The sequence below is a fragment of the Suillus bovinus genome (genome assembly GCF_016758785.1).
Source record: "Suillus bovinus strain UH-Sbo-P2 chromosome Unknown EDB93scaffold_12, whole genome shotgun sequence".
In the NCBI taxonomy this organism is placed as follows: Eukaryota; Fungi; Basidiomycota; class Agaricomycetes; order Boletales; family Suillaceae; genus Suillus; species Suillus bovinus.
Genome location: NW_024542068.1, coordinates 424,938 through 437,168, shown reverse-complemented (window position 1 = coordinate 437,168; position 12,231 = coordinate 424,938). Strand labels below are relative to the sequence as shown.

Sequence of the window (12,231 nt, the reverse complement as noted above, 5' to 3'; positions counted from 1 at the left end):
AAATGGAAGATGTGGAGGACGATGTCGCTGAATTGCACCCAATTCCTCGTGGGAAGAAGCGTGATCGTGCTGAGGCTGGCTCGACTTTTGGTGGTGATGAAGAAGCAGAAGAGGCATTAGATGATCAAAATGACAGGTCTCATCGTCATCGCAAGCGTCGCACGGTCCATTCAAAGAAATCGGATGGTAGGAAGCGAGATCGTGATCCTGAATCCCCGACAAGCGATGGCAGTACTGGAGGTTCTCATAGGCACAGCGTACCCACCAAGAAGAAGAAAGGGACCAAGAAAGCTTCTTCCGTGGCAGCTAGTGATACTTTAGACGGCTCGCAGGATCCCCTCTGCAAAGGTAGAAAGATCGGTGAGGAGTGGGAATCAAATGGTGTACAATACAAGGTCGGGAACGAAGGCGAGCGGCTTCGTCTCACTTTGGTGAAAAAGGCTCGGAGCAAATATTCGATGGTAGGTTGTGGTCCCTTTGTTAATATGTTTGTGGAGCTAATCGAACCACAGCCCAGGGACTCTCAGCACCCAGATCGGCAGGCTAATATGGAGATCTACGTGGAAACTTGGCTGACAGATGAACAATACAAAGACGCTGAGGAACGGCAGGAACTTGTGTGGCAAGAGACGCCTAGAGCCTCCATTGAGCCTAGCCCCCCCGGTGAAGTTCCTGTATCACCATCGAAGACGGGCAAGGACCTGCTCTGGGATTCGATGAGGAACAGTCCTGTTTCTAGTCGTGCCTCTCGCCAGTCATTAACCAATGGCTCAGCCCGGGTAAATCCATTTAAGCAGCCTTTACCGCAGGCTACAACTGGTCGACGTGTTGCCTCTTCAAATGTTCATACTCCATCAATTCCTGGTGTGGCCGAGGGTCCATCTCGCCCGGGGTTTCGTGCATTCTCAAAATGGGAGAAGCAGGATCTTGAGGCTGAGGCGATGGCGAGGATGCGTGCACGGATGCTGGAGCAGAAGAAAGGGGAGACCCCGCAATCAAAGGCCTTTGAGCTTCCGACCAGCGCCACGGCGCCTGAGCTAGGCCCTAAAGCTCCGGCAGTGCCCATCATTACATTCACTCCGCCACCCCCTGCTGCATCCATGTCTGACAGCACGGAGACAAAGTCGACACCATCATTATTTTCATTTGGTAATACCTCGACGCGTACAGACGCCTCGAAGTGCACTGCTCCTACTGCGTCTCCCACACCAACAAGTGTTACGCCTGTGGCCTCAGCTCCTGTTGCCAATAAACCCAGCCTATTCCCTACCTCGTCTACTCCACAAATAACCCCTGCAGTGCCGACATCTTCATTCAGTCTGCCTACGATACAACCTACCACCACCACCAGCGCACCTACCACGTCATCTGCACCCTCCATACCGGACTTTTTCGCCAAGCCAATTGCACCGTCGACGCCTGCACCTGCAGCAACTGCAGCTCCTTCGTTTTCTTTTGGTCCCACGCCTGCACAGCCGCTGTTCGCTGCACCTACTTCCACATCCACCAATCCCTTCTCTGCACCAGCAGCATCAAGCACGGAAACCGGCAAACCAGCACCATTCCCCTTCGCAAAACCCAGTGTACTACCTTCCTCGACGCCAACATCTACATCGACACAAGCTAACCCACCATCGATATTTGGTACCACTTCGAGCAACGCCGCCCCAACTTCTGCCCCATCCGCACCTGCACCGCTGAAGTTTGACTTTGGCAAGAAACCTGCGAGCACGATCTCAAAGCCTACTGCTGCACCTCCCCCTACCGCAACTGTTGCCGACGCCACAAAACAGACTAGCCCATTATTCGCGTTTTCGGCGGCTGCTCCCCAATCCAGTCCCCTGGGAGCGAGCTCGCTGCCAAAGTTCTCGTTTGGTCAGCCCTCGTCGGCATCAGTATTTGGTTCTGGTAGCAATGCCACTACTGCATCAAAACCTGCCGAGACCTCAGAAGCGTCCAAGCCCAAAGGAGCAGAGACTGAGACGCCCAAATTTTCGTTTGGTCCGCTCTCCGGTGGTTCAGCATTTAGCTTTACAGGTGCTTCATCAGCACCTAAGTCGACGCCGAGCTTTGGATCGTCGGGGACATCAGCCTTTGCTGTAGCTCCGTCGTCGGGTGGTGATGCGAAAAAGACGGAGGCGTCATTATCAATATTCGGCGCCGCAAATGTTGCCAAGGAAGATGGAGGCAAGACTAACAGTGGTTCCGGCTTTGCAAATGCAAACGGCGTCTCGAGTAATATCTTTGAGAAGCCCAGTGGTGACGCAAGCACGTCTACACCAACTTCCAAGGGTGTATTTGGCAATGCCACGTCGAGCAATGCGTTCTCTACAACTCCTGGAACTCCTGCTGTACCTGGCAGTGCCCAACCAGGCGCTTTCTCGTTTGGCAACGGGTCAGACAAACCTGCAGATAGCACGAAGTCGTCATTTACTCCATCAAGCAATCCCACTTCTACTGTCTTTTCGTTCGGGAAGAAGGAAGACACCACTGTGCCTTCTTCGTCCAGTACCAATGCTTCTACTGCGCCTGCATCATCCACGCCCACGTTTGCATTCGGATCTTCTGTATTTGGTCAACCTTCGGCGGGTACTTCAAATGGGCCAACGCAACAGCAATCGGTCTTTGGAAAAACATCAGCACCTACGCCTAGTGCGTTTGGTTTTAGCAGTGGGACTGGAACTGGAACCGGAAACAGCACATTCCTTTTCGGAGGTCAGCCCGGAGGTCAAAACCAACAGCAATGATGGATTCCTGTGTTTTTATCTACAATTACTCTTGACCTTGTACAGCACTGTGTTGCGTTCATCCTGGTACTTTATAGGCGTACATACAAGTATTGCTTATCTCATCGCATGTCAACGTTTGTTTTTTGTACCATCACGATTCACGTGTTCGGGGCATTCAGCATTGTCTGGTTGGAGGCTCCTGCATCTAGCAGCCTGATGCTTCTGCTTCAATACCACTTCTACTAATACTATCAACGTATCTTTCATAGTGACTCTAAATAACGTTTGCAGTGCTTCCGATACACGCACCTTGCAAATGGATTGATTTCATGGTCAATATTTAAAGTTGAAGATTCCAAAGCGGCGAAAAAAGTGGTCAAGAGGGAGACCACCAACGTTAACCTAACCTTCACTATTTTTTTTTTTCTGACCTTGTACAGCACATATACTTCTAATTATCAAAAAACATGACCACCGCAGGGGTCGAACCTGCAATCTCCTGATCACGTAATCGTAGTCAGACGCGATGCCATTTCGCCAGGCGGCCGTTGAAATACGAGAATGTGCATGTATTATACGCTAAAGACGAGACAAGTTTGCCCATATACAACAACTCCACTTGCTGGACTACCATGTCCGTCTTGTTCGAAACTTCTCTAGGCGACCTCGTCATCGACCTTGAGGTGGAGCAATGCCCGAAAACATGCGAGAACTTCTTGAAACTTTGTAAGGTGTACTATTACAATTTGAATGCATTCTTCAATGGTGCGTGATTTTTCCTTCATTGGTACCTTTGCCTTACATGACAGTATTCAGTGTCCAAAGATTTTCTGGCTCAGGCTGGTGATCCCACTGCCACAGGAACGGGTGGAGAATCAATATGGTCCTATATTGCCTCCCAAGAGGAGAAAGATTCCACAGCCGCCCGGTATTTCACCCCAGAAATCGTGCCAAAATTAAAGCACACCCATAAAGGCACAGTGTCCATGGCTGTAGCACCCTCTGTCAATGGCGAGAAAGGTGGTTGCGGCAGCCAATTCTTCATCACGCTCGCAGACAACATAGACTATCTCGACGGGAAGCATGCAGTTTTTGGTCACGTCGTAGAAGGGATGGAAGCACTGGACAAGTTGAATGACGTTTTCACGGATCAAGATGGGAGGCCATTCAAGGATGTGCGGATAAGACATGTCGTTATTCTCGGTGCGTTAGCATCTAATTGGACACTGGTCTCTTCATGTGCTGATGGACGTTCATAGATGACCCATTCCCTGACCCACCCAGCCTAATTCAACCTCCGTCATCTCCAACTCGCCCCCCAGATAATTCTACTAGGATTGCGGAAGATGAAGACCCCCTTGCTACTCTTCCGGATGAGGAAGAGGAGCGTATACGCCGCGAAAAGGCCGCAGCAGCCTCTGCCCTAACGCTTGAGATGGTTGGCGATCTGCCTTTTGCCAACGTCCGGCCCCCAGAAAATGTTCTTTTCGTGTGCAAACTCAACCCTGTGACACGAGACGAAGACTTGGAACTCATCTTCTCAAGATTCGGCACCATTATGAGTTGCCAAGTCATTAGAGACAAGAAAACAAGTGACTCATTGCAGTACGCTTTCATAGAGTTCGACAAGCGAGAGGACGCAGAACAGGTTCGTGGTGCACAGCTTCTGCATAGTGAGACAAGACTCAAGGACCTGTCAGGCCTATTTTAAGATGCAAAATGTATTAGTAGATGATCGACGTATTTGGGTAGACTTGTACGTGCGAAACCATTTCATCGACAATGCATTGGCTGACTCATCTACGCAGCTCGCAGTCTGTGGCGCGGCTCAATACTTCCTGGTCCAATAATCCCAAAGTGGGACTGCATAGCAAAGAAAGGGGTGGGTTCGGCGGGCGTGAAGACTTGGAAGAAACTCGACGATACCGGGCAGCTGGGAGAAGTGATGGGAGAAATGACTACGGAATGGTGTTTGAAGTCCCAGCTGACAGAACAACTTCATCGCGCAGGAGCAGACATGATCGAGATCGGGAAGACCGTCGAGATCGGCGTCGACGTTCTGTCTCTCCAGTGCCACGCGACAGATCTGGAGAAAGGCGCCGCAGCAGAGATAGATATTCTCGGGATTATAGGACACGCCGCTAGCAGCGGATCTGAAACTGAACACTGTGCCTGTATGTTTTTACTCATTGTGCTTTGTGTACCAAAATGATTTGGCCTTATGAGGCAGCCCACCAGTCTGAACTGTGATATCCACCATTGCTGTGCCACGGGCAAGCTTATAAGCAACCGACTTACGTTTGCTCGATGAGAACTGGATCCTGCTGTCTCTCCTTTGATCTCTCTCTCATGACACACTCACACAATGATTTCTATGCTCCCGGCTCTGATATGCTCCTGCTCTCCAGCGACGACGTGAAATTCTGCGTCCACCGTTGCATACTAGCGGCCGCTTCTCCATTCTTTGACCATATGTTTGCATTGCCACAGCCTCCCGACGATCCAACCAACGAGGAATGTCGTCCTATAATCCCTGTGTCGGAGTCTGGCTCAATCATGCACACGCTTCTGTGTTTCGTTTACCCCATACCCCATCCCACTATTTCATCCCTTGACGAGCTCAGCACTATTATTGGAGTCGCAGTCAAATACGACTTCCTTGGCGTCATCTCTTCTCTTCGCAAGCAGCTTATCTCCCCTGCGTACCTGAGAGACGATCCAGTGCGAGTATTTGCAATTGCGAGCCGTTACGATTTCGAGCATGAAGCTCAGATTGCGTCACGACACACGCTCTCCATCAACGTCCTTGATTGTCCATTGTCGGATGACTTCCGCTTTATCACAGCCCACTCATACCATCGCCTCCTCGTCTTGCACAAGAAACGTTCGAAGGATGCCCAAGCGCTTCTCAAGATTCCAGAAGATGTGAAGTGCTTGCAGTGCTCAGGGCCATATTATGGGGCATTTGTACCGCCAAAGTGGTGGAAGGAGTTTGAAAGAATGGCAAGAACAGACCTGGAATTACGGCCGACCACAGACGTTATCTTCAGCATGTCATTCCTTGCACGGGCTGCCGAGGCATCAGGATGCTTGCGATGTGCGAGTAGCATTCTGGACTCGCATCAATTCTTGTCAGATCTCAAGCGACAGATCGACGAGCTTCCTGCCACGATATGATCATGCCTCTTCACGGCTATCACGACGTTTTCATTGTCATATAATTTAGGACTTTTCGGGGACGTTCTATGCGCCATCTCACATTACATAATATCCCGAGTACTTTACTGCCACCATGATGAACCTGGTCCCACTGTATACTTAATCACTATAGTCATATTGTATTATGAAACGACATACTCTTACTCTTAGAGTTAACCTTGCTAGGTGCTATACCCATGATTGCTGAACTTGTATGTACGTTACACTTACCACGCAGGTGACCAAATTTACAGATATGATACCAGTACAACCGTTGTACCTGACTGACGTGTCAAGTTCAAGCACACTGGTTAAGCGAGTATGTGAAGTACGAGGCTTTGCCAAGACCGTAGTGGCTGGGGTAAATGCCGTAATTATCTTGTGGGGAACGTTCACGATTACCAGAGTCGACTAGTGGGGGGGAGTGCCGTAGGACTCGAGTACAAGAAAATTTAGAAACAACCGTAATCAAAGTGAAACATGATACCCGAGGTGATAAGTAACTAGGGTCTACCAGCTGACAGGTAGCGTGACTCGGACAGCATGACTCTCCCTTGACCTAAAATTAAAGGTCTGGACAACTCTCTCGGATCCACTTATCTCAACGACTTTGTCTGCAAGATGTCTACACCACAGCTAGCCACATTCAAGATACCTGCAATCGAAAATGAACCTATGGTGAGTCTTTGTGAACCTCACCAGTCAATCCTACTCATCCTGAATCATATCGCTAGCGAAGCTATGCTGTGGGGTCAGCAGAGCGCAGGGGTCTCGAAGCTGCACTTGCTCAGATGCAACAAGAACTTCCATTCGAAGTCCCCTGTATCGTGAACGGCTCACCGGTCTGTACAGCACGCCACTGGCCAATTCGTTGATGTGACTTAGATTTCCGCGATCTTAGATTAAAACTGGTAAACTTGCCAAACAGCCCATACCCTCTGATCATGCCCGTCATCTCTGCGTATACCACGAGGCAGATGAAGCGACTGTGGCCAGTGCCATCGATGGTGCTCTTTCTGCCAAGGCTGAGTGGGAGGCGATGCCTTGGAACGATCGCGCCGCAATCTTTCTGCGTGCTGCAGAGCTTGTTAGCGGCAAGTACCGCTACAAATTGGTAGCAGCTACTATGCTTGGTCAAGGGAAGAATGCTTGGCAGGCTGAGATTGATGCTGCTGCCGAGGTGTGTAAGATCGATTTATCTTGACAGCAGTTGATTGATGAAACTTTGGCAGCTGACAGACTTTTTCCGTTTCGGCGTCAAATATGTTGAGGAGCTCTACGCACAACAGCCCCCTAAGAACGCAGCAGGATCATGGAAGTAAGTCCAGTACCCCTTCTATAAGGCTATTTCTGATGATTGGATAGCCGCGTCGAGTATCGTGCGCTAGAAGGATTTGTTCTTGCAGTTTCGCCATTCAACTTCACAGCAATTGGTGGAAACCTTCCAGGTGGTAAGTGCGACTATTCTATCGTGATTATTGCGTTCTGAACGAGTCATCTCTTAGTTCCTGCGATCGTCGGTAACACAGTTGTATGGAAACCTTCACCGGCGGCCACGTATTCCAACTACTTGATCTACCAGATCCTCGCGGAGGCTGGTGTTCCACCTGGTGTTATCCAGTTCGTTCCCGGGCCACCTCCAGAAGTCGTTGCACAGGCGATATCGCACCCCAACTTTGCAGCACTCCACTTCACAGGCAGCACCTTCATTTTCAAGAAGCTATGGAAAGACATTGCCGCAAACCTAAACAAGTACAAAGGCTATCCGAGAATCGTCGGTGAGACAGGAGGGAAGAACTTCCATGTCATCCACAAGTCGGCAGAGATCCGAAATGCAGTTTTGCAGACTATTCGAGGCGGCTTTGAGTACCAAGGTGCGCATATCGTGTGTATGAGTAGCACGCAAGATTGACAGGCGTGGGTGCAGGACAAAAATGTTCTGCATTGTCGCGGCTATATGTTTCCTCTTCCCTTTGGTCATCTGGATTCAAAGATCTGCTGCTGTCTGAGATTGCGAAGATCAAAATCGGGCCATCATCAGACTTCGGTAACTTTATGGGTCCTGTGATGTGCGTTCCATTTCTATGCATCGGGCTGCGCGCCGGTTACTGAATAATATCGCAGAGGCCGTCCTGCGTATGACAAAATAATTAGCTTCATCCAGAAAGCCAAGGATGCGGGAGGGGAGGTTCTTATCGGAGGCACCGGTAAGACGAATAGTATGATTCACCTGCGACTGTTCTCATGATCTTACAGGTGATGACTCCAAGGGCTACTTCATTCAACCTACCATCATTCTAACCAAAGATCCTCAATCAATCACAATGAAAGAAGAAATCTTTGGTCCTGTCATCACTGTAATGTTTTTTTATCACCAATGCGGCCAGATGTACTAACAACTTTCCAGGTTTATGTGTACGACGACGCGGATTATGAGAAGACTCTGGAACTCATCGACAACACCTCCCCTTATGCATTGACTGGCTCTATGTAAGTCGCAAGGTCTCCGCGATATGCATTGACCGACAATTTCTCTTCTAGCTTTGCCGCAGACCGCAAAGCCCTTCTGACTGCCACAAACAAGCTACGCAACGCTGCCGGTAACGTCTATTACAACGAGAAATGCACTGGCGCGGTCGTGGGTCAACAACCCTTTGGAGGAGGACGAGCAAGTGGAACCAACGACAAAGCTGGGAGTATCAGCATCTTCTACCGATTCGTCTCGGCGAGAAGCATAAAGGAGAACTTCGTGGGTCTGGAGGACTTCCAGTACCCGTCGAACTTGGTTTGAGGTAATTAGAATCAGGATAACAAACGCTAGTAATCGGTGTTGTATCAATCAAAGAATCATGCATGCATGTTGTTACCTGTGTTCGCTGAGAATCCTTTGTTGAGGACAAATTCTGGGAAACAAGGAGGAGCACACTAATGACATTAAACAAAACTGTGCACTCGGTATTACTACAACGGGATCATTGGCAAGCAGGACTAGAAATATTGATTTAGCAACTATGAGAGACAATCGAGGCTAAGAACTCACACATCTCGGCAATTCGACCAGTGCTCTCCATGAGCCATGCGACTCAGATCAAAATCTAGCCCTCCGGGTATCATCAATACAGTCCCAAAATAATAAAATGATTCTTTTCGGGAAGCGGGCGGTACCCAGAAAAACAGTCGTCCGTAGGCTCCTACTATCCATCCATTATCCTTCAACACGACATGGGTTGGATCAAGATGAGAGGTGGCCTCGAGTAGCTCAGCAGGGTTTTGCAGTGCATATTCCAGGCGTGATGGGAAGCAAGTAGTGCGATTGTTCCGAGGATCGGTTAACATGATAGTCTCACGTTTGCAAGGTGTGGTGGGACGTCTGCCCGAAGAGAATGCGGAGTGAATCTCGGCATGCTCCTGAAGTTGCTGTTGTGTCGTTGCATCCCACAGCCGGACAGTGGAATCATCTGAACCAGACATGATGCGAGTGCCATCGGGCGAGAACGAGACTGACAAAACCAAACGAGTGTGCCCTCGGAAGGGCTCCCCCAATGGCAGCCTGGTTGCTGCATCCCACAGCCGGACAGTGGAATCTTCTGAACCAGACGCGATGCGAGTCCCATCGGGCGAGAACGAGATTGACCAAACCGAATCGGTGTGCCCTCGGAAGGGCTCACCCAATGGCAGCCCGGTTGCTGCACCCCACAGCCGGACAGTAGAATCCCCTGAACCAGACGCGATGCGAGTCCCATCGGGCGAGAAGGAGACTGAAAAAACCAAATCGGTGTGCCCTTGGAAGGGCTCACCCAATGGCAGCCCGGTTGCTGCATCCCACAACCGGACAGTGTAATCTAAAGAACCAGACACGATGCGAGTCCCATCAGGCGAGAACGAGACTGACGAAACAGAACGAGTGTGCCCTTGGAAGGGCTCACCCAATGGCAGCCCGGTTGCTGCATCCCACAGCCGGACAGTGGAATCCCTTGAACCAGACACGATGCGAGTCCCATCGGGGGAGAATGAGACTGACGAAACCGAATCAGTGTGCCCTTGGAAGGGCTCACCCAGTGGCAGCCCGGTTGCTGCATCCCACAGCCGGACAGTGGTATCATGTGAACCAGACGCGATGCGAGTCCCATCGGGCGAGAACGAGACTGACGAAACCCAATAGGTGTGCCCTTGGAAGGGCTCACCCAATGGCAGCCCAGTTGCTGCATCCCACAGCCGGACAGTGAAATCTTCTGAACCAGACACAATGCGAGTCCCATCGGGCGAGAACGAGACTGACAAAACCGGAGAAGTGTGCCCTCGGAAGGGCTCACCCAATGGCAGCCCGGTTGCTGCATCCCACAGCCGGACAGTATAATCTAAAGAACCAGACACGATGCGAGTCCCATCGGGCGAGAACGAGACTGACAAAACCGAAGAAGTGTGCCCACTGATCACGGTCTGAATAGCCGTCCAGTTCACAAGACGTCCATGCATCAGACGAAGTGTTCAAAAATCTTGCGGTAAACCTTGTAGCTATCGTGGACTTGATGGGGGAAAATGACAGTGCTGATACATACAGATGCGGCGTGCTGTGTAAAATCATGCCACCAAAGACCTGGACAAATCTCTGCACATCCATTGCAGTGGACAGGATATTTTCATATCCGGATTGGCCCTGTGTTTGCGCATAAGCACTTCGCCTGACACCACCAGGTGACTCTGTTCTCACCTTCAGCCACTGGGTAAGGAGTGGAAGCACGGCAACTGCGCCGCTGAGTGCATTGAGAAGGCCGAGTGCCTCAATCCAGAAGAGTAGTCGCTCGTTGTCGAGGAATGATCTTATTTCCTTGGCGAGGTCCTTGTCGAAGCCCGTTGCTCGGACGTGCGTAGCCCAAAATTGACAGGAATAGGACAGATGCGAGGGAATACGTGCTGCGACTCTATCCGGCAGCCCAGTATCTTCGCTATTGGGGAGGTATGAAGACTTCAAATTACACATATTGAAACGAAGGTTGTGTTCCATCACTCGAAGTGACGCAAAAGCAAGATCGCGTTGCGAGTTTGACATATTCACGAAAAATTCTCCGCTGGATGATTCGTTTGTCAGGAATTCGCGGAAGGATGCGTGAAGGGGTCGGATGGGGCTAGATGAGTTGGTGATGCCGCTTAGCAGGGATCCCATATGTGCTACCACGACTTCCACTTTGTAGTGCTCGCTTTTGTCTGGAAAACAGCCCCGCATGGCATTCAGGGCATCTAAAGGGAGGGGTTCGGCCGAGCCTAGTATTTGTCCCATCACGGAATGAAACTTCGCTAGCGCTTGCTTGTAATCGTCGGGGCTTGTGTATCTGTCCTTCCCCATGTTTTCTGTCAAAATAAAACTATACATGCCATACAGCAAGTTGTTCCGCTTTTTATGATCGTGGGACACGACAGCATTGAAACAATCAATTGTGGATTTAGCAGGAGGGGGTAGTTGGATATATTTGCATGCAAGACGTGCCCACTCGAATAATCCGCCAGCTTTGTCAGCGAGGTCTCCGAACTCTTTGTCCCCTAGGTCAGACAGCTCTTTCAGCTCCTCAGACACAAAAGTATGGATATCGCTCTTGGCAACTGCTTCTGGAATGTCATCCATGGATAAGCGTAGAATATGTTGAGCACCGTGAAAGGCATCATCGATATCACGAAGTGGGCGAGAGGTGACGAGAATCCGAACGTTGGGAGGGAGTTCGGTAATTTTTGGAAAACCTTTGTCCTGAAGTTTACCTGAAAGTATACGGAGAAGGCTACGCCGTGTCTCAACTCCGCCGCTCTCGTCCAGCGCTTCGATGACGATTAAGACAGGTTCCGCACTCGACCCAGAAAACTTCTGTAGTGGTTCCATCAATAGTTTACACCACTGCTGGATGATATCTGTCGTGTTCTTGAGCGCATTTGCATGTTCAATTGTATTTGCCAATGTTCGTCTCATCTCCGGATCACGGTCAGCGAGGTCACGAGCGACAGTGGAGAAGACTTTCTCATGACGCTTGTCGGGTTGATTCCGGTCGAAGCAGAAACACGAACCAAGCCTTCCCAAGTCATTGAGCCAGTTGGCGATCGTGTGAGCGATGGCTGATTTGCCCGTGCCCGCAGGGCCAGATAGCCACAGTACACGCTGAGCAGTATCTCTACTGTCGTTGATCCATTCAGTGATCTGGGAGAGAATGTCCGTGCGCGTCCCTGGTAGGCATTGTTTCGTGGTATTTAGTCCCGCGCCTGCTGCGTAAGGCATGCCGCTGAGATCGAGTTTGTCACCCAGCTCGTCACCTGAAGGGGT

The 12,231-nt window shown here is 50.3% G+C and overlaps 4 protein-coding genes and 1 non-coding gene across 5 annotated transcripts; 3 read left to right on the top strand and 2 right to left on the bottom strand.

The window, feature by feature from the left end:
* Positions 1-3,197: 3,197 nt before the first annotated feature.
* EDB93DRAFT_t41 lies at positions 3,198-3,276 on the bottom strand. The gene has a single exon. It is a non-coding gene; the product is annotated as a tRNA-Arg (tRNA).
* Positions 3,277-3,361: 85 nt separating this feature from the next.
* Positions 3,362-4,874, top strand: EDB93DRAFT_1080919 (cyclophilin-like domain-containing protein; the record flags this gene model as incomplete). The annotated part of the gene is made up of 5 exons (XM_041445580.1): positions 3,362-3,494; positions 3,546-3,932; positions 3,989-4,377; positions 4,430-4,485; positions 4,538-4,874. The coding sequence occupies 5 exons, from the start codon at positions 3,362-3,364 to the stop codon at positions 4,872-4,874; spliced, it is 1,302 nt and encodes a 433-aa protein (XP_041310234.1).
* Positions 4,875-5,078: 204 nt separating this feature from the next.
* On the top strand, positions 5,079-5,906 carry EDB93DRAFT_1080634 (uncharacterized protein; the record flags this gene model as incomplete). Its single annotated transcript, XM_041445554.1, has 1 exon — positions 5,079-5,906. One exon carries the CDS (start codon positions 5,079-5,081, stop codon positions 5,904-5,906), a length of 828 nt encoding a protein of 275 aa, XP_041310233.1.
* A 480-nt stretch (positions 5,907-6,386) lies between these two features.
* EDB93DRAFT_1131162 (Aldehyde/histidinol dehydrogenase) lies at positions 6,387-8,990 on the top strand. Its single transcript, XM_041448954.1, has 12 exons — positions 6,387-6,605; positions 6,662-6,769; positions 6,829-7,107; positions 7,160-7,245; positions 7,293-7,378; positions 7,433-7,801; positions 7,855-7,996; positions 8,052-8,134; positions 8,184-8,284; positions 8,335-8,417; positions 8,469-8,922; positions 8,970-8,990. Exons 1-11 carry the CDS (start codon positions 6,549-6,551, stop codon positions 8,716-8,718), a joined length of 1,644 nt encoding a protein of 547 aa, XP_041310232.1. The 5' UTR covers positions 6,387-6,548; the 3' UTR covers positions 8,719-8,922; positions 8,970-8,990.
* EDB93DRAFT_1131160 (uncharacterized protein) lies at positions 8,875-9,501 on the bottom strand. Its single transcript, XM_041448953.1, has 2 exons — positions 8,968-9,501; positions 8,875-8,915 (listed from the first exon to the last, which is right to left on the bottom strand). The coding sequence occupies exons 1-2, from the start codon at positions 9,396-9,398 to the stop codon at positions 8,900-8,902; spliced, it is 447 nt and encodes a 148-aa protein (XP_041310231.1). The 5' UTR covers positions 9,399-9,501; the 3' UTR covers positions 8,875-8,899.
* Positions 9,502-12,231: the final 2,730 nt, after the last annotated feature.